The sequence below is a fragment of the Oryctolagus cuniculus genome, chromosome 2 (assembly GCF_051225735.1).
Source record: "Oryctolagus cuniculus isolate XC-2025 breed Fujian yellow rabbit chromosome 2, ASM5122573v1, whole genome shotgun sequence".
In the NCBI taxonomy this organism is placed as follows: domain Eukaryota; kingdom Metazoa; phylum Chordata; class Mammalia; order Lagomorpha; family Leporidae; genus Oryctolagus; species Oryctolagus cuniculus.
Window position 1 is genome coordinate 136,856,350 of NC_142868.1, and position 20,055 is coordinate 136,876,404.

Sequence of the window (20,055 nt, forward strand, 5' to 3'; positions counted from 1 at the left end):
AAAACAATGTTTACTCCCACTTTATTATTTGAAAGCCAGAGCAGCAGAGGGAGAAAAAGATCTTCCATCTACTGGCTCACTTCCCAAACGCCCCCTGTAGGCTGGGGCTGGGCCGGGCTGAAGCCAGGAGCCAGGAACTCCAACCAGGTCTCCCACATGGGTGGCAGGGGCCCAAGGGCTTGAGGCATCACCTGCTGCCTTCTTGGGTGTACATTAGCAAAAATCCAGATTGGAAGCAGAGGAACCAGGGCTGGAGCCAGGCACTCTTCTAAGAGTCCCAAGCAGTGACTTAACCTCTGCCCCAAAAGCCCGCCCAGAATCGCCTTTCTTTTTCAGGCTAAGTAATATTCCTTTACAAGTGGGCCCCCTTTGGTTTCCTTCCATCCATCCACGGACATCGGGTTATTCTCATGTGGCGACTGTTGGAAATAATGCTGCTGTGATCACGGATGTGCAAATGTCTGTCTCAATTCTTTTCGGTCTACTCTGCCCAGAATTGGAGTTGCTTGCGTCTGTGTCTTATGTGTTGAGGACCGTGTAATGACTTTTAGGCACAAATTGGGAAGCACACCAGACTCACATTGCAGGGGTCTGTCCTGTTCTGGTGTCCGCTCAGCGCCTCTCCCTGGAGCGGTGCAGTAAGCGTATTCAGCGCTAGGGGGCGCGGGGCGTACCCCGACCTTGGCCTGGTGGGAGCAGGGCCGGGAATGCCCGATTGAGGGCGCCCTAACTCTCAACCCAGGCCGCCTGTTACAGGTGTGACGCGGGGTAAGGTAGCCTCTCTCGGCCCCAGCTTCTCATACAGAAAATGACCCGCATCAATCATCGGATCCATTTCCTCACGAACACAGAGCCTGGCCCGACACTCAATAATTCTGCCCCTGGTACCTGCGACAGCAAGGGGGGCCACCTGCCGGAGGCTTCTGGCCGGGACTTCCTCCAGGCTGGCGCGGGAGTGCACCGGGAGCGGCAGGAGGCTCCAAGCCCCCGCACGGCCGCCTCCTTCCAGTGTCTGCGGTCAGTTCCTCATCCCCAAGCGGGGCAGCCCCCAACTGGAGTCCCTCCGTGGGGTCCGGGGGAAGTGGGCGGGCGGCGGGCGAGACGCCACGCGGAGCAGCGGCACTTGACCCTCCGCGCCTGGGGGTGGCGCTAGCGCCAGTCGGGCCGGGGGCGGCGCTCGGGCCGGGCTCCTCTCGGCGGCGGCGCACGGCCGGCGGCCGTCCGCGGGGCGGGGACGCGGCGGTGGCGGCGGCGGCTCGGTGGCGGCTCCGTGTCGCCGGAGCCCAAGCGCGCGGGCCGGTCCCGGCGGCCGGGGGCGCCATGTGGTTCATGTACGTGCTGAGCTGGCTGTCGCTGTTCATCCAAGTGGCCTTCATCACGCTGGCCGTCGGTGAGAGTGCGCGACTGTGGCCCGCGCGGGCTCCCGCGCTGGCGTCTGTGCTCGCCGGGGGTCGCATCGCGGGGTTCCGGGGCGACTCCGGGGGGCCCCTGTCGGCGCTGCAGGCCTGCGCCGCCCCCTTCCCGCCCCGCCAGTCCTGCCCTTCCTGCTGAGCCCAGCAAACCCGGCCTGGCCGCGGGTCCTGCCAGATGTCACAAAGTTCGCCCCGGCAGAGCCCGTGCCCGCGAACCACCAACCGCTGCTGCTCCCAGCTTGCTGGCCGGAGGCGCCGAACGTCCCCCGACACCGCCCGCCACTCTTTCCGCTGTGCCTCTCTGTACTTGCTGTTCCTCCGCCTTTGACACCTTTCCCTCTTCCTGCACCTCCTCCCAGAAGCCCTCTGTGGTGGGTTGGTGGTCCAGCAGGTGCCCTGAACATTCCCTCGAGTAGCACTGTCACGCTGGGAGCGTCAGACTCCTTTCCCAAGCTGCGTCAGGAAGGGACCCTGTCTGCCTTGTTCTGTTGTAGTCTCGGCACCCAGCCTGGCACCTGGTCTCCTCCGTGCCCAGCAGGCATTTACTGCGGGCGTGAGTGAAATGCCGCTTTCTGGGCAGAGGTCAGCCCGGTGCTGAGGTGTCCGGTGGAGCCTACCACTGCATGAAACCTCCTCTTAGTTGCCCTGACCGAGTTTCGCGTGGTTCTTTGGTTTACTCCTGACCTGGCATCCACACAGGGTCTGTGGGGTTCGGGGTCGGGGAAGTGACCCTGGCTGATGCTCTCCCCATCCCCTCAGCGGCCGGACTCTACTACCTGGCAGAGCTGATAGAAGAATACACAGTGGCCACCAGCAGGATCATCAAGTACATGATCTGGGTGAGTGGCAGCCTCCTCTGGGATTCTCCCTCGCTCTCTGCTGTGCCCCGAATGCAGGAAGGGAGGAAAGTGGCGGAAATGCTGAAACCTGTGAGCTTTTTGCCGAGGGGAACTGCCCGCAGCCCTGCCCTGTACCCGGCCTTTGGGTCTGCACCCCAGGCCCACATCTTCCCTGGCCTCCTTCCCTAAGTGCTGTCTTCACCTCATTCTCGGTTCCTTAAGGTGACAGCCGGATGCACCCTCTCTGTCCACAGGACCCTGGCTTGGCCTGTGCTTGGCTGTCTTCCACTGCCTCTAGTCCCTTGCTGTGTTCACAGCATTTGGAACTTGGAGGAACCTTCAGGACAATTTTGAGTTCTTGTTCATTGCCCTCCTCCTGATCCGATCGAGCGATTTGTCCTAAGAGGGGAGGACTTTCCTCAGCCCGGGCCCATGGGAGGCTTCTCTTTCTGGAGACACAGCCCTCGCCATTGATGCTAACGCCACAGCAGTGACTGCCGGAAGTCACATTGCTGCCGGCTGTCGAAGAGGCTGGGGTGGTGGTGTCAGTGCCTTGGGCAGCAGGAGTCCACTGCCTCTCAGGCAGCCGGCGTCCGCAGCCGTTTCCACTCTGGGCACGGCCTAGGATTGGGAGCTAGTGGTGGAGATAAGACTGTTGCCCTCAGCTCTGGGTCCAGAGGCCCAGCCTGTGGGTGTTGGCTCAGGAGTTCAGCCAACTGTCATTTGTTAAGTACTGACAACAGTAAGTCCTTCAGAACAATGCTTTCTGAGTGCAGGCGTGATTCATTATTGGGTTATATAATTGATTCAGTAGGACAGTCAGCATTTTTTTTAGAAAAATGAGGTAGAAAAAAGACTAATTAAAATGTGAGCTCTAATCATGAACGTGTGTGTTGCGGTCAGGGTGCTCAGTGTTTTCTTGCTGTGGCTTGCCATCAAGAAAATTTTGACAAATGACACTGAAAGATGGTGTCCTGCGGAACTGAGAGGCTGGTGGGGGAGGCCACACCTTTGTGACCAGGGAGATGGACACGTGTCCATAGCGCTGCCCTGAGCAGGCCAGGGTTGGCGGGCGTGGAGGGGTTGGTGGGTGTGGAGGGGATGCCGGGAAGGGCTGCCGCACCTGCGCCTCTGCTGGGCTGGCTGGGGTTGGCGGGAGCGGAGGGGTTGGCGGGAGCGGAGGGGATGCCGGGAAGGGTTGCTGCCCCTGCGCCTCTACTGGGCTGGCCGGGGTTGGCGGGAGCGGAGGGGGTGCCGGGAAGGGCAGCCACACCTGCACCTCTGCTGGGCAGGCTGGGGTTGGCGGACGCGGAGGGGATGCCGGGAAGGGCTGCCGCACCTGTGCCTCTGCTGTTGCAGTTCTCCACGGCCGTGCTGATCGGCCTCTACGTCTTTGAGCGCTTCCCCGCCAGCATGATTGGCGTGGGCCTCTTCACCAACCTCGTCTACTTCGGCCTCCTGCAGACCTTCCCCTTCATCATGCTGACCTCGCCCAACTTCATCCTGTCTTGCGGTGAGAGGGGCCGGGGTTGGGGAGGCAGCTGACACGGGCAGATGTGTCTGACTCAGGCTTGGGCTTCGAAGGCCAAGTGGCGGAAGGAGGGAAGCCACTGAGGTCCCCCGAGAGGCCAGTCTGGTTGGGAAAATGGAGTTCTCACTCTTGAGGACCCTGCAAGCCCGCCTTGTCTCTGTGGCTAGTTTGTTGGGGTATGAGGAGGGAAGCGTCCGATGCAGGGGGCTCTGCCACGGAGGTAAGCGAGGGAAGGTCTGAGAATGAGAGGTTGTGGGGTGGCAGAAGCAGGCCCCCAGCAGAAAGTCAGAGAAGCCACCGGGCCACCGACAGCCCAGAGCCCTTCCTTGGCGGGCCTCCGTCCTGCGGCTCACGTCCTGAGTCCACGGCCTCAGTGGGCTGGGAGCCCCAGCAGACGTGGCCTGGTGTGAGAGCCTCCTGGGACTGCCTTTCCCACCCTCACTGTGAGTGCAGCAGCGGCCTCAGGGCTGCGGAGTGTGCATGGAGGACCCAGGCCTTCCTGCCTTTGCCCTGCCACCACTTTCTGACTCCAGGAAGTCGCTTGCCCTCGCTAGACCTGCACTTCTGCCGTCTGTTCAGAGATTTCTGACAGGGCTGCTGGGAGCCAATGGCACCTGGTCAGGGATTATAGGTGTTTTCAGATATTCATGGAAAAAGTATTGGAAAGTCTTTCATTCCCAGCATTGCCACTTCTTCCACGAATCATTGCTGGTCATCCTTGCCATGGGGCAGGCTAGCAGATGGAGTGGGCGCTTCTTAGAGCTGCTTTCCTATGTCTGTGGGAGAAGCTGGGAAGCAGACGTTACCCCTGGGAGAGCTCACTGTCCAAGCCAGGACTGGGCTTTTCCCTGAGTGCCTTTGTGTGACTTCCCCAGGCAGCTGGCTAAGACCAAGTCCCTTCTACATCTTCCCAGGGCAGGGGTCCCCCTTGTCCTCCACAGCAGCCCTTTAGCTGCCTGTGTTTTTCTGAATGATCTCGGTGAGGTGGACAGCAGGCCCATCCTATCTTCCAGTATCCCTTAGCTCCAGAGTGAGCTGAGCCTAGCAGAGTGTGGCCTCTGCCTTGGAAGAGAGGAAGGAGACAGAGTTGCTGTGTGGCGTTGAGGGCCTTAGCCTCAGGGACATGTTCTTTGCAGTGCTACCCATCACCTCTCCGCAGGCGCGAGCAGCCATGCCTCTCTCTGCAGCACGTCTGTCCCCAGAATCTGCTCGCCTCCCTCTCATAAACTCAGCCTCACACTGAGGAGGTGTGTGGTGCGCAGCTGCAGTGCGGACCAGCGTGCCTCACCTGAGGCAGGGTGGAGGAGGACCCCTGCCCAGGATCGAGAGCAGCCAAAGACGGCAGCTCCAGGCCTCCCGCAGACCCTGCCACTGCATTGCCAAGAGAGAAAGCCTCTTCTGCCTGTTCCCCCTTGGGCGTACATCCATCTCCACGCCCTGGACTTCCCTGCCCCTGCTGCCCATGGAGAGCTTTCTTTAGGACTCACTTCCATTGCAAACCAAGTTCATTGTTATTGCTTTGGATTATGTAACATGGAAGTCTCATTTTCTAACATGCAAAGCAGCTCTCTTACAGACCTACTTGTAATGCCTTCCTGCAGCGGACAGGTTGGAGCCAATGCTCTGATTTTAACGTACAAGCAGAAGATCTGGACAGTAGTATGCTTGGCCCAAAGCCATCCTCCGAGTTATATATAAAGTTGGGGCACAGACCCAGGGCTCTCCGCCCCCAGGGGCCTTGGGAAGTTTAGGAATGTGGCCTTGTTATCCCCCCAAGTTGACTGATTCGCACTCCTTTCACAGGCCTGGTGGTGGTGAATCATTACCTAGCATTTCAGTTTTTTGCGGAAGAATATTACCCCTTCTCAGAGGTAAGAAGTGCGCAGGGCGTCAGCCTTTCTCCCAGACGGGGAGTCAAGGAGAAGTGTGTGATTTGCTTGGCAAACTCAGCTCTGGTTGAAACCAGTCTCTTCAGCAATTACAGGTTTAGAAACGTAGCACAGATGATCTTAGAAAGTAGGGTGGCTGAGGTGAGAACACTGCTCTTCCACTGGGGTCTTTGGGATCCCCCTGAGTGGGTCTTGGTGAGGTCAGGAAGGGGCTTTGGGGTGGGGATGAGCTGCAGCCTGGAGCCCCAGCTCCTCCCAGCAGCCTCCCCGGATTTCTTCAGATACCTTGCTGCTCCAGTTTGACACTGTGGGGAAGAACAAGGTCATTTTTGGGGAATGTGGGTCAGTCGCGGTGTAATCCTCCATCTGTACCCTTTTGTCCTGAGGAATTGTTTGTCCTAGTGACCAAGATGTGGGGATGGTGGCTATGCGTGGCCATTCTCAGTCTCTGCCTTTCCCCATGGGGCAGTCTCCACGTGCAAGGATGGCCCACCCCTGCCTACTAGGCCCTGGCCTCCTGCAGTGGTCAGAGGCGCGGCCTTCTCTGCACCCTTCACCACTCCTCTGAGACCACCGGGACCACACCCCGCCTTCTCCTGGCACCTCCGGGGCACCTTCTCCTCAGGCTGTCTTGTTGCTAGGTCCTGGCCTATTTCACTTTCTGCCTGTGGATAATCCCGTTTGCATTCTTCGTGTCACTTTCGGCTGGGGAGAACGTCCTGCCCTCCACCATGCAGCCAGGAGGTGAGCAGGGGTCTGTAAGGGGCGGGGTGCAGGGACAGCACAAGGCCCAAGTGCTGGGGGAGCTGGATGGAGCCCAGTCCCATGATGCAGGTGCCTGGGCTCCGGGTTGGGAGAGCTGGGTTCACATGTGCATGTGCGCACACATACATACACACACACAGTCACACTCACTCATCTCCCTGTCTGTGTCTTCACAGATGACGTGGTCTCCAATTACTTCACCAAAGGCAAGCGGGGCAAACGCTTAGGCATCCTGGTTGTCTTCAACTTCATCAAAGAGGCCATTCTGCCCAGTCGTCAGAAGATATACTGACCCCCTTGGGGAGGGGATGTGGGAGCCAGCTCAGGAGAGTAGGCCCTGGACCTCTGGCTAGATGGGGGCTGAGAGCTGGAAGACAGCTTCTTCCAGTCCTGGCTTCCCTCCCCTCGACTGAAGCCCCATCCCCGCCCTCCTCGGGGCTCAGCATGGCTCAGAGATGGTGCTGCCAGAGGCTAGAACCACAGAGGGCACCAGGGAGGGGGAGAACCTGCTTAGCCAGGAAGCCGAGGTGGCCGGGAGGTTCTGGCCCAGCTGCGGCAGGCAGGGCAGGGTCTGTGAAGCTGGAGAGCAGACAGTGACAAGTTCTCTGGGCAGATGGCCATATGGAGGGGCCAGGGCTTGCCACTTCCAAGAGAAATAGTTTTTGCTGTTGAACTGTGATTTGTGTCCAATTGCTGATTCCCGTTTGAATAAAGATTTAGGTGGCACTGTTTGCCTTAATACCCTGAAGTTCATCCTCCTTTCTTCCTGCTGACCTTCTGCCCTGAATGGCCTAGTTTTGCTGCTCCAGGGACTCCCTTTCTGGGTTTGGGGCTTGCTCTTCTGAAGGGGACTGTTCTTGTGGCCCTTAGTGGGAAGGGGACAGAGATGACAGCCTGGTCAGCAAGCGGGCAGGGGTGGAGGCAGCCTTCCCATGCGCCTCCTTTTCTTTTCCATCTCTTCTTTCCCCAAGGCTCTGAGACTGGCCAGCTGGGGGAGGGGAGGGGCAGTTAGGACCAGGCTGGACGTTCACAAGAACATCACAATGTCCTATTTATGTCTTCCTCTGGCGAGCAGGGGTGGTTTCTGGCTGGATTGCAGCCTGGGCTCTAATCTGTTTCTACAGAAATGGGACTGGTGGGAGAAGCTGTTTGTCGTTTTTAAGAGCACACAAGATCTGGCCTTTTCCTTGGGGTGCTCTTGGCTCCTAGGGAGGTAATCTGTGCCTTCTAAGAGGTCCTGGGCGCAGAGCAGCATTTGTTGACCTTGCATTCCAATTACAGTGCCTTGCAAGTGCTCAGCACCACTTACTAGAATGCAGTCTCCACGGGAGCCATCACTGTCTATGTACTGTACCTCAACGTGAGGTTGGCAGGTGCACACGTGGACTGCACATGTGTACCTCCAAGCCGCTGGGAAGACCCATGTGCTTGAAGTGCGACATGCGTGAAGTCCCATCACAGCCCTCATTTCCTTGGCATTAGTTTCCATTCTCCTAAAAATACCAGCCCTCTCCTTTGGCTGGGAGGACCAGCACATGTGGGTCTCCCTTGATGTGAATGAAAGTTGCAGACAAGGACAGGCAAGGTGGAGGATGCTGGAGGCTGACCTCACCGATGGCCCTGCTCTCCCTTGCTGTCCACTTGTTGGTTCCTCACCCTACTGATGAGGCTCCATGCCCTCCATTCAGTCTGCTCCCAGTGCCCACCGCAGGGGTTGCCAGTGGCTGTTGTGCTCAGCCCTACTCCCCCGTCCCATGTCCCATCTGACTCGAGCTGCAGTGGCCGATCCCCCCATTCCTGACTCACCTCCATGGCTGCTTGTCTTAACTCTGTCTGCTCCTTGCCATCTCCTGTGCAGCCTTCTCCACTCGCCCCACACACTCTGGGGTCTCTCAGGGTTCTGTCTTGGGCTCTCCAGGGGAAGCCCATCCATGTTGATGGCTTCAAGGACTTTACCAAGAAATGGAGAGTTGATTTCCAGTCTCCCCATCTTTCCTGGCCCGCAGTTCTACTGTTGTCTGGGTATACACACAACTCAAGTTCATGGGCCAGACGGTACTTGCTGTCTTCTGCAAACCAGACCCTTTTGGGTATCTGCCTTGGCCCTAAGGTCACACAAGCCAGGCAGGAAACCTTCTTTCTAGGCCTGCTTTGTCTTTCTGCTCTTAACATCCAATCTCTGGAAAACTGTGTCTGCCTTCTTAACATTTCTTGATTCAAGCCACTCCCCCTGTGAGCTTTCACCTGGCTTATTGTGCCGAACTCCCCCTGCTGCTTCTCCATCTTTCTAAAATGCACAGTTGATCGCTCACTCCCTGGCCAGAAGTCTTCCATGGCTCCCGCTGCCCTCAGGATAAAGTCCAGACCCCTTAGCATGGCTGTGAGAGTCCTGGTGTCCTGGTCCCTGCCCTCCTTTCAGCCCTCATCAGTGACTTTCCTGCGCTGTGAGTCCCAGCCTCCTGTATCCAGAGAAGCCACAGCACTCCCTTGCTGCTTGTGACTCACCTTTCTTGAGGCCACTATTCTGTCACATCCCAACTTAGATTTTACTTCCTCCAAGGAGCTTTGGATGTGCCCTGTCTCCCCCAGCCTCATCCCAGCACACCACACAGGTCCCTCTGGGCTCACTTGCCTGCTTTACCATCCATCCTCACTAGACTGTAAGCTCCTAGAGGGCAGGGACTATCCTTGAATTTTTTTGTATCAACTGTGCCCGGCTGGTGCCCAGTACATGGAAAGCACTCAATAAATGTTTGTCTAATGAACGAATTGTGACGTGTGCATCAGATTGCAGGAGGCCCAGGTGGCTTCCTGGAGGAAGTACAGGCGCTTCCCCAGTCCCAGACTAAAGCCACAGATGCCACCACACCTCCCTGCACTGCACTCAGTGGCAGTGGGGAAAGCCTCCCCGGGGTGACACGTTAACTCTGGCTCTGCAGCCAAACAGTGAGGTTTGGAGTCTGCAGCCAGAAGGAGCAGGGGGCAGAATCACCCAGTGGTCCTCTCCATCCTGGAAACCTTGTTTGTGTTGGGCTTGGCCAGGGTGGGAAGGCCCCAGAGATGCCAGAGTGTCAGCTTTTACAAGGCTAGGGCTCAGGAGACTGACTTCCACTCTGCACTACTCTGGATTCCCAAGGGCTGGAGAGAGTTCCTTGCAGAGAGGAGGCCTGAGGTCTAGACTTTTGTTGAGGGGAAGTTGGGGAGCATGGGCATCTTCCTGTCCTTGACCTTGGGAGTGGGAACCCCCGGACATGCCTTCCCCTTCCTTCCCACCCACAACATGAATCAGCACACCATGGACTTCACTGGGCTGCCTCATGCCCTGAGGCCACCGAAGGAACTTTACAGAGGGCTTGTGAGGGTGGGCAGAGCAGGGAGCCCCCGGTGAGCTCGCACGTTGGCCAGGAAGCCTTCGTCAAATGTCTCGCGCAGGCTCATGGCCAGAGTGTCGGTCCAAAAGGTGCGGTTGTCCAAGTGCCGCTTGTGGGGCACGTCCTTGATGGTGATGGCACGAAAGCCCTGGGGTACCTTCATCCTGTACGGCTGCTTCTGTGGGTACAGCTCGCGGACCATCACCTCCAAAGGCAGCCGGGGCACGGGCGCCACCCAGTGGCCATTGGCCGTGTGCAGCCATGCGTAGCCATGGGGGCCGGGGATCACCTCCAGGAAGCTGCTGAAGTCTTGCTCCCTGCAGGAGTCTGGATGCACGCCCAGGCGGATGCCCTGCGGGTAGCTGAACTGGGTCGGGGGAGAACTGGCGGGGTTGTTGCTAGGATTCCACATTTTGGGCCGCCTGAGTGGGGGCCGCCTGTAGATGGGCTTGGTGGGCAACCGCGCCGGGCACTGCTGTATGCTTCCAAGCTGTTTCTTCCCCCAGGGCTGGGAGCTCTGGGAAGTCTGCGGGCCTTGGTATTCTGAGGTTTTAGGGAGGATGGTGGGGCGGGATCGGGTACTGGCCACTTGCGTATCCTTGGTGAGCAGAGAGTGGCGCTGGTTGAACAACTTGCAGCGGAGCCACTTGGTGAAATCCTCCTCTCTCAGAACCTTGTGTTCCTTCTGCAGCAACAGAGAGCCAAGACGGGGGTGGGGGCCGCCACTGTGTACTTCAGTGGAAGGAGGCCTGCGGCCAGACCTTGAACTTTAGGCCTGACTGGCAAGACACCGTCCTTGCTCAGGGCAATCCGCTGATGGAGGAGACCCTATGGGAGGGAGCGCCTGGGCTGCTGGGGGAGCAGCTGTCCCGTAGGGGGGCCCTGCAGTCTGACAGAGACATGGCCTCTGCCTTGGGCGCAACTCCCACTGGAGGAGGAAGACAGTCCCTGTCCTGGGGAAGGCTTTAGAACTTACGGGCAGAGAAGCCGCTCTCCCCGGAGGAATCCCTGGTCTGACAGGGGAGGTGTACTCTGCTGTAAGGGAGGCTCTGGTTTTATTGCGGGGGGGGAGGGGGCAAATGAGAAGGGCCAGCTGTACTCTTGACCCCGGAAGGAGAAGCATTGAAAGGTTTGGAAGGCCTGGAATTGGGTTGAGCTAATCTGGATGGGCTTCTTGGAAGCAGTGGGCCATGAGGAGTCAGGCCAGGGTGGATACAGTGGGCTGGCTCTCCAGGCTGCACAGCAATGATTGGGTCCAGCACTTGCCCTGCCTCCACTGGAGCTGAACCTTCCACCTGCTGTCACAGATCCCCCCCACTGTTGTCTCAGTGTCTCACTTCCGGACTAAGCAATCCGGTGCTTTTGAGATTGACCTGGCTCCAGAGGTAGCCTCTGATTAGGCTAAGCCAATCAACATAATTCCATCAGCCTTGTCCCAGACCCAAGGCAATCAGCATATGGCTTTCTTTTAGTTCTGCTCTCATTGGGACAAGAATGGGCATGTGATCCAAAAGAAGCCAATAAGGAGAGGAGATCTGCTAGGGACACCTGGGCAAGGTTAGAGCCACAGGGAACAGATGGGCCTTGCCTCCTGTGGACATGTGTGTGACTAGGAGAGCTGGGGGACTGTGTTTACCAGACCTCCCCACTTCGAGATCCACTTCAGACTCCCAGATTTTCCTTCTGGCTTTCCTGGCTTTCGTGCCACAGGTGATTACACCTGCGTAAAATCCCCTTGCTTCCTCAGCCCCTGCAGATCTCTGCTCGCCCCTCTCCAGCTCAAATCTGATCCTCCAGATGCACCACACTGGCAGCTGTCTGCCCACATCATGGTCCTGTGTGCCTCGATGCCTCTCCACGCGGCTCTTTCTTCTACCTGGTCAGCCCTTGCCTACTGCTGCCCATCTGGACAGACATCATCCCTTCCAGTACCCCCAGGACCCCTGGCACCTCTAGGGGGCTATCATCTACTTTCTTCCAAGACCCGAAGCTCCCTACACTTTATACATCTCGAAAGCCCCTGGACCCAGCAGGTGCCCAGCACGGAGGGAGTGCTGAGCATGTGCCGGGAGGAAGGCTGGGTCTCTTTAACCAGAGTGAGTCCCAGTTAGAGGCCAGGCCTCCATCTCCTGAGAGGCTGGCATTCTGCAGGAGGCAGAGTGCTCAGAGGGGCTCACAGACATCTGCCTTTAGGTGGTGGTGGCTGGCTCACCCAGGACAAGACTTTTCCCCAAGCAAGTGGCTTATATGACTGGAATTTGTCATCCTGGGGGAGCAGGGGGCCCTTTCTGGGTGAGTGCTTCTAACTGCTCTTCTTGCCACACCATGGGGCTCCCTGCCCCCTTTGCTCAGATGCCCATAACAGCTGACGCCCAGCACCCCTGCCCTTCTCATGCCTCGCTGCTCCCATGCCTTCCACAAGGCCTGCCCCTTACTTGGTACTCAGTCAGGTAGTCCAGCTCTATGAGGGCCAGCTGCTCCTTGAGCCTCTTCACTTTCCCCATCTCACGGGCAAAGTCATCCTTGTCCCGTTTCCACATGGCATCCTTCAAGAACCTGTGCAGGGTGGGGACGTGTCACCCGCAGGGGCTGCGCTGCCACAGGTACTGCCACTGAAGGCCTGGGTAGAGGCGGGAGGAGCTGCCAGCGTCCATGTGAGCAAGAAGTCCCCATCCTTGCTGTGGGGGTCCCCAGCACTTCCTTTGAGGAGCCAGGGGCCCCAGGACAGGCAAGGCAGGTAATGCTCAACCCAGAGGGGTGGGGCCTGGGGAAAGCCCTGCTAGTGTTATCCTGGTCAGGGAGGCAGCAGATTGACCCCTCTGCTGTCTGGCTTCCCACACCCTCCTCTGAAAGGTGTAGCCTTTGAGGGCCATGGGGAAGCCCTGGGATGGGAGAAGGGAAGGGGGTGGCCACTGCTGGTGGGCCTCATACTCACCGGGCACAGGTGCGGTGGTTCCACATCTTGCAGTAGTCAATGGGTTTGCAGCCCAAGGCGTCTTGGGCGTGGACATTGGCGCCCCTCTGCACCAGTACCTTCACACAGCCCAGCAGGCCCTCGCAAGCTGCCAGGTGCAGGGGTGTGGAGCCATTGTGTGTCTGACTGCAGGCCCGGGGGGTGGGGAAGAGGACCGAAAGGAAGGACAAGGGCAGGTGTCCATCAGAGAGGTAGGCAGACCAGCTCTCAGGGCCCAACTGCCTCCAGCCCACAGGGCGGCTCAGCCATGCCCTGCGCTCACCCTGCCCTGGGCTACACAAGCAGCACAGCTCTGATTAGAGGAAGTGCGTGGCCATTCAGAACTGCTTGGAGGAGAGAGAGGTTGGTTCAGAGAGCACTGACCTCCTCCGCCCCTCAACCATCCCTCGCCGTGCCCTGCCTTGGCCAGCAAGGTCTGCATGACCTGGGCCCTGCCTCCTCGTTGACCTGGCTCTGACCTGGCCCCTCTCTTCCCTGACACGTGGTCTCTGCCTGGAACACTTCTCCCGGCTCTGCATGGCCAGCTCATTCCCAGTCTTCAGGTTGTATCTTAAATGACATCTCCTCGGAGGAAACGATTTGCCCCTTCCAGAATAAGCTCTTCCTACCACCACCCCCCATCAGCCTGTTACATTCTTCTGGTAGCCACTTCCCTCGCTCTGGCTGCTCCTGCACTAGTATGTCCACCCAAGAGGGCAGGACCCACTTCTGGGTGTTCTCTGGCGTGCTGCTTAGTACGTATTGCATGCTCGGCAAATATATGGAGTGAATGCAGTCTCCTGTACACCACACGCTTTCTCACTTCTCATCATGTGCCATGTGACAGGCACTGTCATCCTTCCAAATTTAAATTGAAGACACTGAGGCAGTGGTTCCCAAACTTAGCTACGGATCAGAAATATGTAGGGGACTGGCATTGTGGAGTGGCAGGTTAAGCCTCCGCCTGCAATGCCACTGGCATCCCATATAGGTGCCTGTTCCAGATCAGGCTGCTCCACTTCCAATCCAGCTCCCTGCTAATGTACCTAAGAAAGCAGTGGAAGATGGCCCAAGTCCCTGGGCCTCTGCACCCACATGGGAGCCCTGGAAGAAACTCTGAGCTCCTGGCTTTGGCCTGGCCCAGCCCTGGCCCTGTGGCCATTTGGGGAGTGAACCAGAGGATGAAAGATTTTTCTTTCTCAAAAAAAAAGGGGGGGGGGAGGGAGAGAGGGAGAGGGAGAGAGAGAGAAGGAAGGGAGGGAGAAAGAAAAGGGAAGGAGTGGGGAGGGAGGGAGGGAAAAAAAGAAAGAAAAACATGTGGAGCACTTTGAAGACTCACAGAGCCCAGGCCACATCACAGACCCATGGAACCAGAGCCTCTGCATTGGAGCACATGTCCTGGGGGTGATCCCAGTGTACCCATCGGTTTGGGAACCAGAGGTTGGGTGACGTTGCTAGCAAGTGACAAAGCCACAATGTGAACTAAGTCTGTCCTCTCCCAAAGTCCAGTGTCTTAACCACTGTACCACGTGGACTCGCTGGCTGCTTTAGGTGGACCCAATCCTTGACACCTCTAACACCCCTTCTGCCTGTCCTGCATGGGTCTCCTTGCCCGGAAGTGGGCTTCTTGTCCGCCCAGACCCCGGGGGCCTCCGCAGAGTGGACTCACGCATCGAGGTTCGCCCCTTTCTCGAGCAGGTACTGAATGCACAGGAGGGCCACGGGCTCGTTGTCCTTGTGGATGACGAGGTGCAGGGCTGTCTCGCCGCCATGGGTGGGCAGGTCCACGGGGAACTCGTACTCGTCTATCAGGACCTGCAGGCAGGTCAGCTGGCCCTGCTGGGCTGCCAAGTGGATAGCAGCGAAGCCCTGTGGAGCCAGAGTGGGGCAGGAGGAGACTGAGCGGATCCCGCCTAGGGCCCGCAAACTAACTGCTGCGAGAGTTTCCGGAGAGCACACTTCCGCTCTGCCTGTGCCGGCGGCACAGGCTCCTACCCCTTTGCCATTCCTGGGGTGTGTTCATTAGCTCACCGGGCGTCCTCCACAGAGGACCTTTCCGATGGCCCTGGGCAGCCTGCGACCGCAGGTGAGGAGCCCTTGGCGGGGGAGGAGGGGCCTGGCTCCCCGCCCCTACACCCCGCGGCCTCACCTTGTCGTTGGCCTCGATTTCCCCGCGGCGCTGGTTCAAGCAGAACCGCAGCCATTCCACATCGCCCACCGAGGCCGCGAACAGCTGATAATAGTTCCCAAAGACCCTCTGGTCGGACTCCTCGATGGGGCTAGAGTCGGCGGGGCAGAGGTGAGAGGGGAAGGGGCGGCCCTTCGGGGTACTGAGGGGAGCCGCTCTGGATTCGAGCCCCGGCTCAACCCAGCCCTCGCGGCGTCAGGACTCCGAGCGGCAGCGCCGCGCGCCCCAGGCCCTGCTCGCCCAGGCCGAGGTCTCGCGCCCCGCAGCCGGGCCACCTACCCCCTCGGCCCACCTGGGCAGCCTGGACTCCGGGGTATTCCCGATGACCTTCAGGGAAACTTGATGCCCGCCGGAAGGAGCCAGGCGGAGCAGGTCGGGGCTGAGCTGCTCGCCATCCTTCCCCGCCAGGCTCCCGCCTGCCCGCTCCCGCCCAACGAGAGGGCGCGAGAGCCCAGGCCGTCCCGGGGCTGGAGCTTGGTTCTCCCGGCCCTGCGCTGCTCCCAGGGCCGCCGCAGCGCTGCGGGCCGAGCCCCCCAGGGTGTTAGGAACCCGGCCGGCCGCTCCGGGCGCTTCCGAGGTCTTCCGACCCCACCCGCCCGGGCCACTGCCCTGGAGGCCCAGCATCCAACACACGGCAAAGGAGAACCTTAGCTTTCGTTGCCGCTGGTGCAACGCATACGTTAGGAAACCGAGAAGCCGGCCCCGCGCCACAGTCGCGGTCTATGGGGCCTGTCTGGCGTGTACACTCAGGCAGCCCTGGTCCCTGGGGGCGCATTGTGAGCGAATTGCCGTTGTCACCACACCGCAAGCCACATTGTGACGCGCCGTCACATGTGCTACACAAAACGAGCGGCTGTTTTCCTCCCATGGATTTCTGGAGCGGGCACTCTAAACCAAGGAACACACTTGCGTTTCCCAACTCGCCCTCCACCAGGCTTTTGCATCCACGTGCACCTGCACTGCCGCGAAGCAGGTGCATGGCGCGCTGGTGGCCTAGCTTTTGCGCTGCCTGGTCTCGGTGTGTCGGTTTCTGCCTCCGCAGAATGGGGATAACAGGACCTCCCACACCGGGAGCGAAGGGGCCGAGCGGTGAGAACCCGGCCAGCTGGTGTGGCCAGAGACGCACCAGCGACAGGTTTGCTGTGTAAAACAGGAACTGTTCAAACCATCCATAGCCTTGGATAGCTTGATTTTAAATAAATGTTTGCTAACTTAGTGGTAGAAACTGGGTTCTAATGTGGCTCTTTGATTACTGGCAAGGTTAAACATTTAATCATTGGCATTTCTTCTTCTGAAAACATGTTTATTCATATTGCTTTTCTTTATTAGAAATTTTATATTTGGAAGGCAGAGCAACAAAGAAGGACAGAGAAATGGAGAGAGGGAGAGCAAGAGAGACATCTTCTATCCTCTGGTTCACTCCCCAAATGGCCATGACAACCAGGTTTGGGCCACGGTGAAGCTGAGAGCCAGGAATATCATCCTGGTCTCTCACACAGGTGGCAGGAGCCCAAGCACTTGGACCATTTTCTGCTGCCTCCCAGGTGCATTTACAGGAAGCTGGATAGGAAGCAGAGCAGCCAGGACTCCAGCTGGCATTCTGAGATGGGATGCTGGCGTCACAAACAGTGACAGTCCACTGTGACACTATGCTGGCCCCTGTTTTTTTTTTTAAAAATCAAATAAGTTTATGTTTTCATGCCTGAAAGGCAGAGCAACAATGAGCAGGTAAGACAGAAGAGAGAGTTTTCATCCACTTACTCATTTCCCAGTCAGTGTCTCCAACAGCTGGTGCTGGGCCAGGCCAAAACCAGGAGCTGGGAAGTCTATCCAGGTCTCCCAGGTGAGTGGCAAGGCCTCCCTGGGCGCATGAGCAGGAAGCCGGATCGGATCGGTAGCTGTGGAGCTGGGACTCCAACCAGCTGGGTTCCCCAGTGTGAGGTGCAGGTGTCACAGGAGGAGGCTTAAGCTGCTGAACCACAGCAACTGCCCCTCCCCTTGGTCTTTGAAGGTCTTCATGTGTTTCTCCATGACCAGTGAAACTTATTGTCTGTGTTACAAGTTGTCAACATCTCCCTCCGCTTCTTTCTGACTTTTTACAATAGGACGATATTTTAAAAAGTTCTTGGGAAGTGAAATTAGAAGACAAATTTAAATATAATAAAAGATGAATATGTGGTGCAATGTTTTTGAAATCCATCCATATGAAAGATATTCAAAAATTCATGAAAAGTGTGTATTATTTAAAATGATATCAATAGTTTCTGTGCCAAAATAAACTTCCCTTTTTTTTTAAGGGACATTTTATTCCAGGCCCCCTGACAAGGAGGATTCTTTTTTAAAAAAGTTTATTTGAAACAGGGATGGGGAGGGAGGGAAGGAAGGGGGGGAGAGAGAGAGAGAGAGACCTCCTCTCTGCTGGCTCACTCCCCACATGCTGCTAACTACTGGGACTTGCCCCAGGTAGGAGCCAAGAACTCAAGAGAATTCAATCTGGGTCTCTGCCATAGGTGGCAGGGACCCGAGTACTTGGGCCACCATGTGCTGCCTCCAGGCAGGGGTGCGCATTAGCAGGGAACCGAAATTGGGAGCTGAGATGGAACTTAAAAGCAGGACATGCCAATATTGGACATGCCATCCAAGAGGCATGTTAACCGCTATGCCGAACACCCAGCCCTCAAGTTGTCTTTTAATTCCACTTTCCCACGAGCCCTTTGAAGTGCCCTCCTATGCAGGAGCCAAGCAGCACTGGTGCTTGGAGCAGCGTTGTCTACTGAGCCATCCCCATCCTCAACCCTTCTGAAGGGGAACGACCCCAGGCTTTCAGAGGTGCCGCTCCCCCTACGCACCTCCACAGTCCAGGTATTTCTCCTGGGAAAAGTGGAGGCAGAAGTCCTCTGAAACCACAATGACCTTCAGGGAGGGACAAAACTACGGCTTCCCCACCCAGAAACGCCTGTCCCGCTTTTCAGGGAAGCCTCCTCACCCCGTGGTCAGAGGGAGTCAGCCCCCTGCCAAGCACCTTCAAACCCCGCAAATCATGCTGGCTGTCTGCCCTGGGCGGGGCATCAGCAGCTGTCTCCAGCTTAGGCAGAAGCGCCATGCTTTGTAGGCACAGAGCGTGCTTTTTCCCCGGCAGCTGGAGCGTCTTCTGGGTGTTAGCATTCTATTAAGGATGGCAGGAGCCTGTGCGTGCACTGGGGTTGGCAGACACATCTCAGGAGCTTCGAGTTCAGTCCCCATGTCCTCGCCAGGGGTAGCTCAGTCTCGAGCCCAGTGTTTGGTGACCCCAGCTGTACATCAGAATCCTCCAGGGAAGAACTCCAGTACAGAGAACTTATGCCTACAGATTTGGATTAATTGATATGGTTTGGGGTCTGGGCATCGACATTTCCTGGAGTTCTCTGGATAATTCTCAGGTGTGGCCAGTGTTGAGAACCATTTTGAGGTGTTCCTTGGTCCTCTTTCTGGGGGAAGCAAGAGGTTGCAGGTGATCCTGAGAGAGGAGGCAACCGGGACTGAGCAGAGTCCTTGGGAGGAGAGAATGCCTCACCCTGAAGACCCCCTTGGCCAGAGCCATGCACGTGGGCAGGCAGACAGCACCTGGTAGAACGACGGGCGCTGGGCCGTGGAGAGGGGGGACAGCAGGAAATAACCAAGAAAGTGTTGGCTTCCTACTTGGAAAGAGCGGCTGGTTCTGCAGCCCCAGGCGAGTGAGAAGAAAGCACCTGGGGAGTGGTGGGGCAGGACCTGAGAGCAGAGCCTTCTCCACACTGCAGGTCCGGAGTGCAAGGCCGGCTCCTCCCCACTGCTAGCACCTAGGAGCTAGCTTGATGATGCTGCAGTCAATTTCAGCTGAAGCCTGAAGTAAGAAGCTCCTGGGCTAAAGCACCATTGCGGAAATTAATTGGGACCAGTGGGATGGTCCCTGAAGGGAGCTATGTAGACCAGGACACTGCAAAGCCCCAGAGGATGCTGGGACTGTTCCTGTGCTGTTCTGTGGAGGAAGGTGGGGGGAGGGGGAACAAGTGTGCACCCTAGGAGATGGCCAGGTCGCAGAAAGGAAACAATTGTGCTTGCAGGGCTGGGACTGGTTTGCCAGGGCAGGGGCACACCATAGGATGGGCCGGGGCCGGGGAGGCTGACGCTTTCTCCATGTCATTTGGCACTACGCTTGTCCAAAGATGGTAGCAGGACAGGTGGACTCTGAGTGGGTCCTTTTCTTCAGCTCCAGGGCAGTTCCAAAGATCTGCAGAGCCCTAGCTGGGCTGTCTTCTCCTGCCGCTGAGTGCCTCCCCAGCAGGCAGTGACAGTGAGCTGCCGGATCCTGGAGGTGTGCATCAGACTAGCATCTGAGAATCACGCTTACTTCGAAGGATCCCAGAGAAGGCCCAGAATGCAATGCTGATGTGTTCTGAGCCCCTGAGATCTAGAATAAGTCTTTCACAAATCTCCATGCCCTCTGGAACGATAGCATGAGGAGCTCCATAGCCCCGCTCCTAGGCAGCAATCATCATGGGTGAAAATTATGTGAAAAACCAACTGTTCTCTGCACATTGTCCTAAAATATCCGACAAATGGAGAGACGGTCAAGGGAATCTACTGGGTCTCAGTAAGAACACTGAGAATCTGCAACGCTGCAGCCAAGAGCCAGTCCCTGCCTCCACCCTCCCCAGCTCAGAGAATGACGCAAGCTCCAAGATGGGTGAAAGATGGCGAAGGAAACAGAGCCCCCTCTCCTTGGCCCCTGAGAGATGTGACGTCTCACTGGGAGGAGCAGACTGCCAGCATCGCTCACCACTGCCTCCTGCCCCTTCCCAGCTCCAGGCCGCTGAGACTAAATTCCTAGTGAGCGTAGCCAAGAGCCTGGAGGAATCCCTTCCTCCATCTAGACCCCCACTAGTGGGCCAGATGCTACAGCCAAGGCAGAGCAGGTAAGGCTATTTGTCCCTGCCCACCCTTGCCCAGCTTGCTACTGGGCAGAGTTCCATGCTGGGAGAGGCAAACTGAGAGGATCAGAGACCATGACCCTGCCCAGGATCCTGCTTTATCAGCGACTCCTGCTCTGCATCATTGAGAAAAAGTGGGCCCCTGTCTCCGCCCTTAG

At 57.6% G+C, this 20,055-nt stretch overlaps 2 protein-coding genes across 4 annotated transcripts; one reads left to right on the plus strand and one right to left on the minus strand.

The window, feature by feature from the left end:
- Positions 1-724: 724 nt before the first annotated feature.
- TEX261 (testis expressed 261) lies at positions 725-7,175 on the plus strand. Of its 3 annotated transcripts, none has more exons than XM_089327577.1 (6): positions 725-1,017; positions 2,172-2,251; positions 3,611-3,764; positions 5,586-5,653; positions 6,313-6,415; positions 6,613-7,175. In XM_089327577.1, the coding sequence occupies exons 2-6, from the start codon at positions 2,243-2,245 to the stop codon at positions 6,726-6,728; spliced, it is 450 nt and encodes a 149-aa protein (XP_089183703.1). In that variant the 5' UTR covers positions 725-1,017; positions 2,172-2,242; the 3' UTR covers positions 6,729-7,175. The 3 variants fall into 3 exon arrangements, 2 of the variants coding, with proteins under 2 accessions (XP_089183703.1, XP_002709839.1); XR_016230298.1 differs by lacking the exon at positions 725-1,017 and adding an exon at positions 1,231-1,390 and having other exon boundaries at positions 6,141-6,415; XM_002709793.6 differs by lacking the exon at positions 725-1,017 and adding an exon at positions 1,231-1,390.
- Positions 7,176-7,438: 263 nt separating this feature from the next.
- Positions 7,439-18,528, minus strand: ANKRD53 (ankyrin repeat domain 53). Its single transcript, XM_008254266.5, has 7 exons — positions 18,502-18,528; positions 15,241-15,371; positions 14,910-15,039; positions 14,430-14,629; positions 12,743-12,907; positions 12,243-12,363; positions 7,439-10,492 (listed from the first exon to the last, which is right to left on the minus strand). Exons 1-7 carry the CDS (start codon positions 18,526-18,528, stop codon positions 9,779-9,781), a joined length of 1,488 nt encoding a protein of 495 aa, XP_008252488.3. The 3' UTR covers positions 7,439-9,778.
- Positions 18,529-20,055: the final 1,527 nt, after the last annotated feature.

Coding starts and splice junctions, on each gene's coding strand:
- ANKRD53 (XM_008254266.5), bottom strand. CDS start 18,528: ATGGCTCTGGCCAAGGGGGTCTTCAGG. Junction 15,040..15,240: donor CCGGAGTCCAGGCTGCCCAG/GTGGGCCGAGGG, acceptor CGCCGACTCTAG/CCCCATCGAGGAGTCCGACC. Junction 14,630..14,909: donor AAATCGAGGCCAACGACAAG/GTGAGGCCGCGG, acceptor CTGGCTCCACAG/GGCTTCGCTGCTATCCACTT.
- TEX261 (XM_002709793.6), top strand. CDS start 1,321: ATGTGGTTCATGTACGTGCTGAGCTGGCTGTCGCTGTTCATCCAAGTG. Junction 2,252..3,610: donor TCATCAAGTACATGATCTGG/GTGAGTGGCAGC, acceptor CTGCTGTTGCAG/TTCTCCACGGCCGTGCTGAT. Junction 5,654..6,312: donor AATATTACCCCTTCTCAGAG/GTAAGAAGTGCG, acceptor TCTTGTTGCTAG/GTCCTGGCCTATTTCACTTT.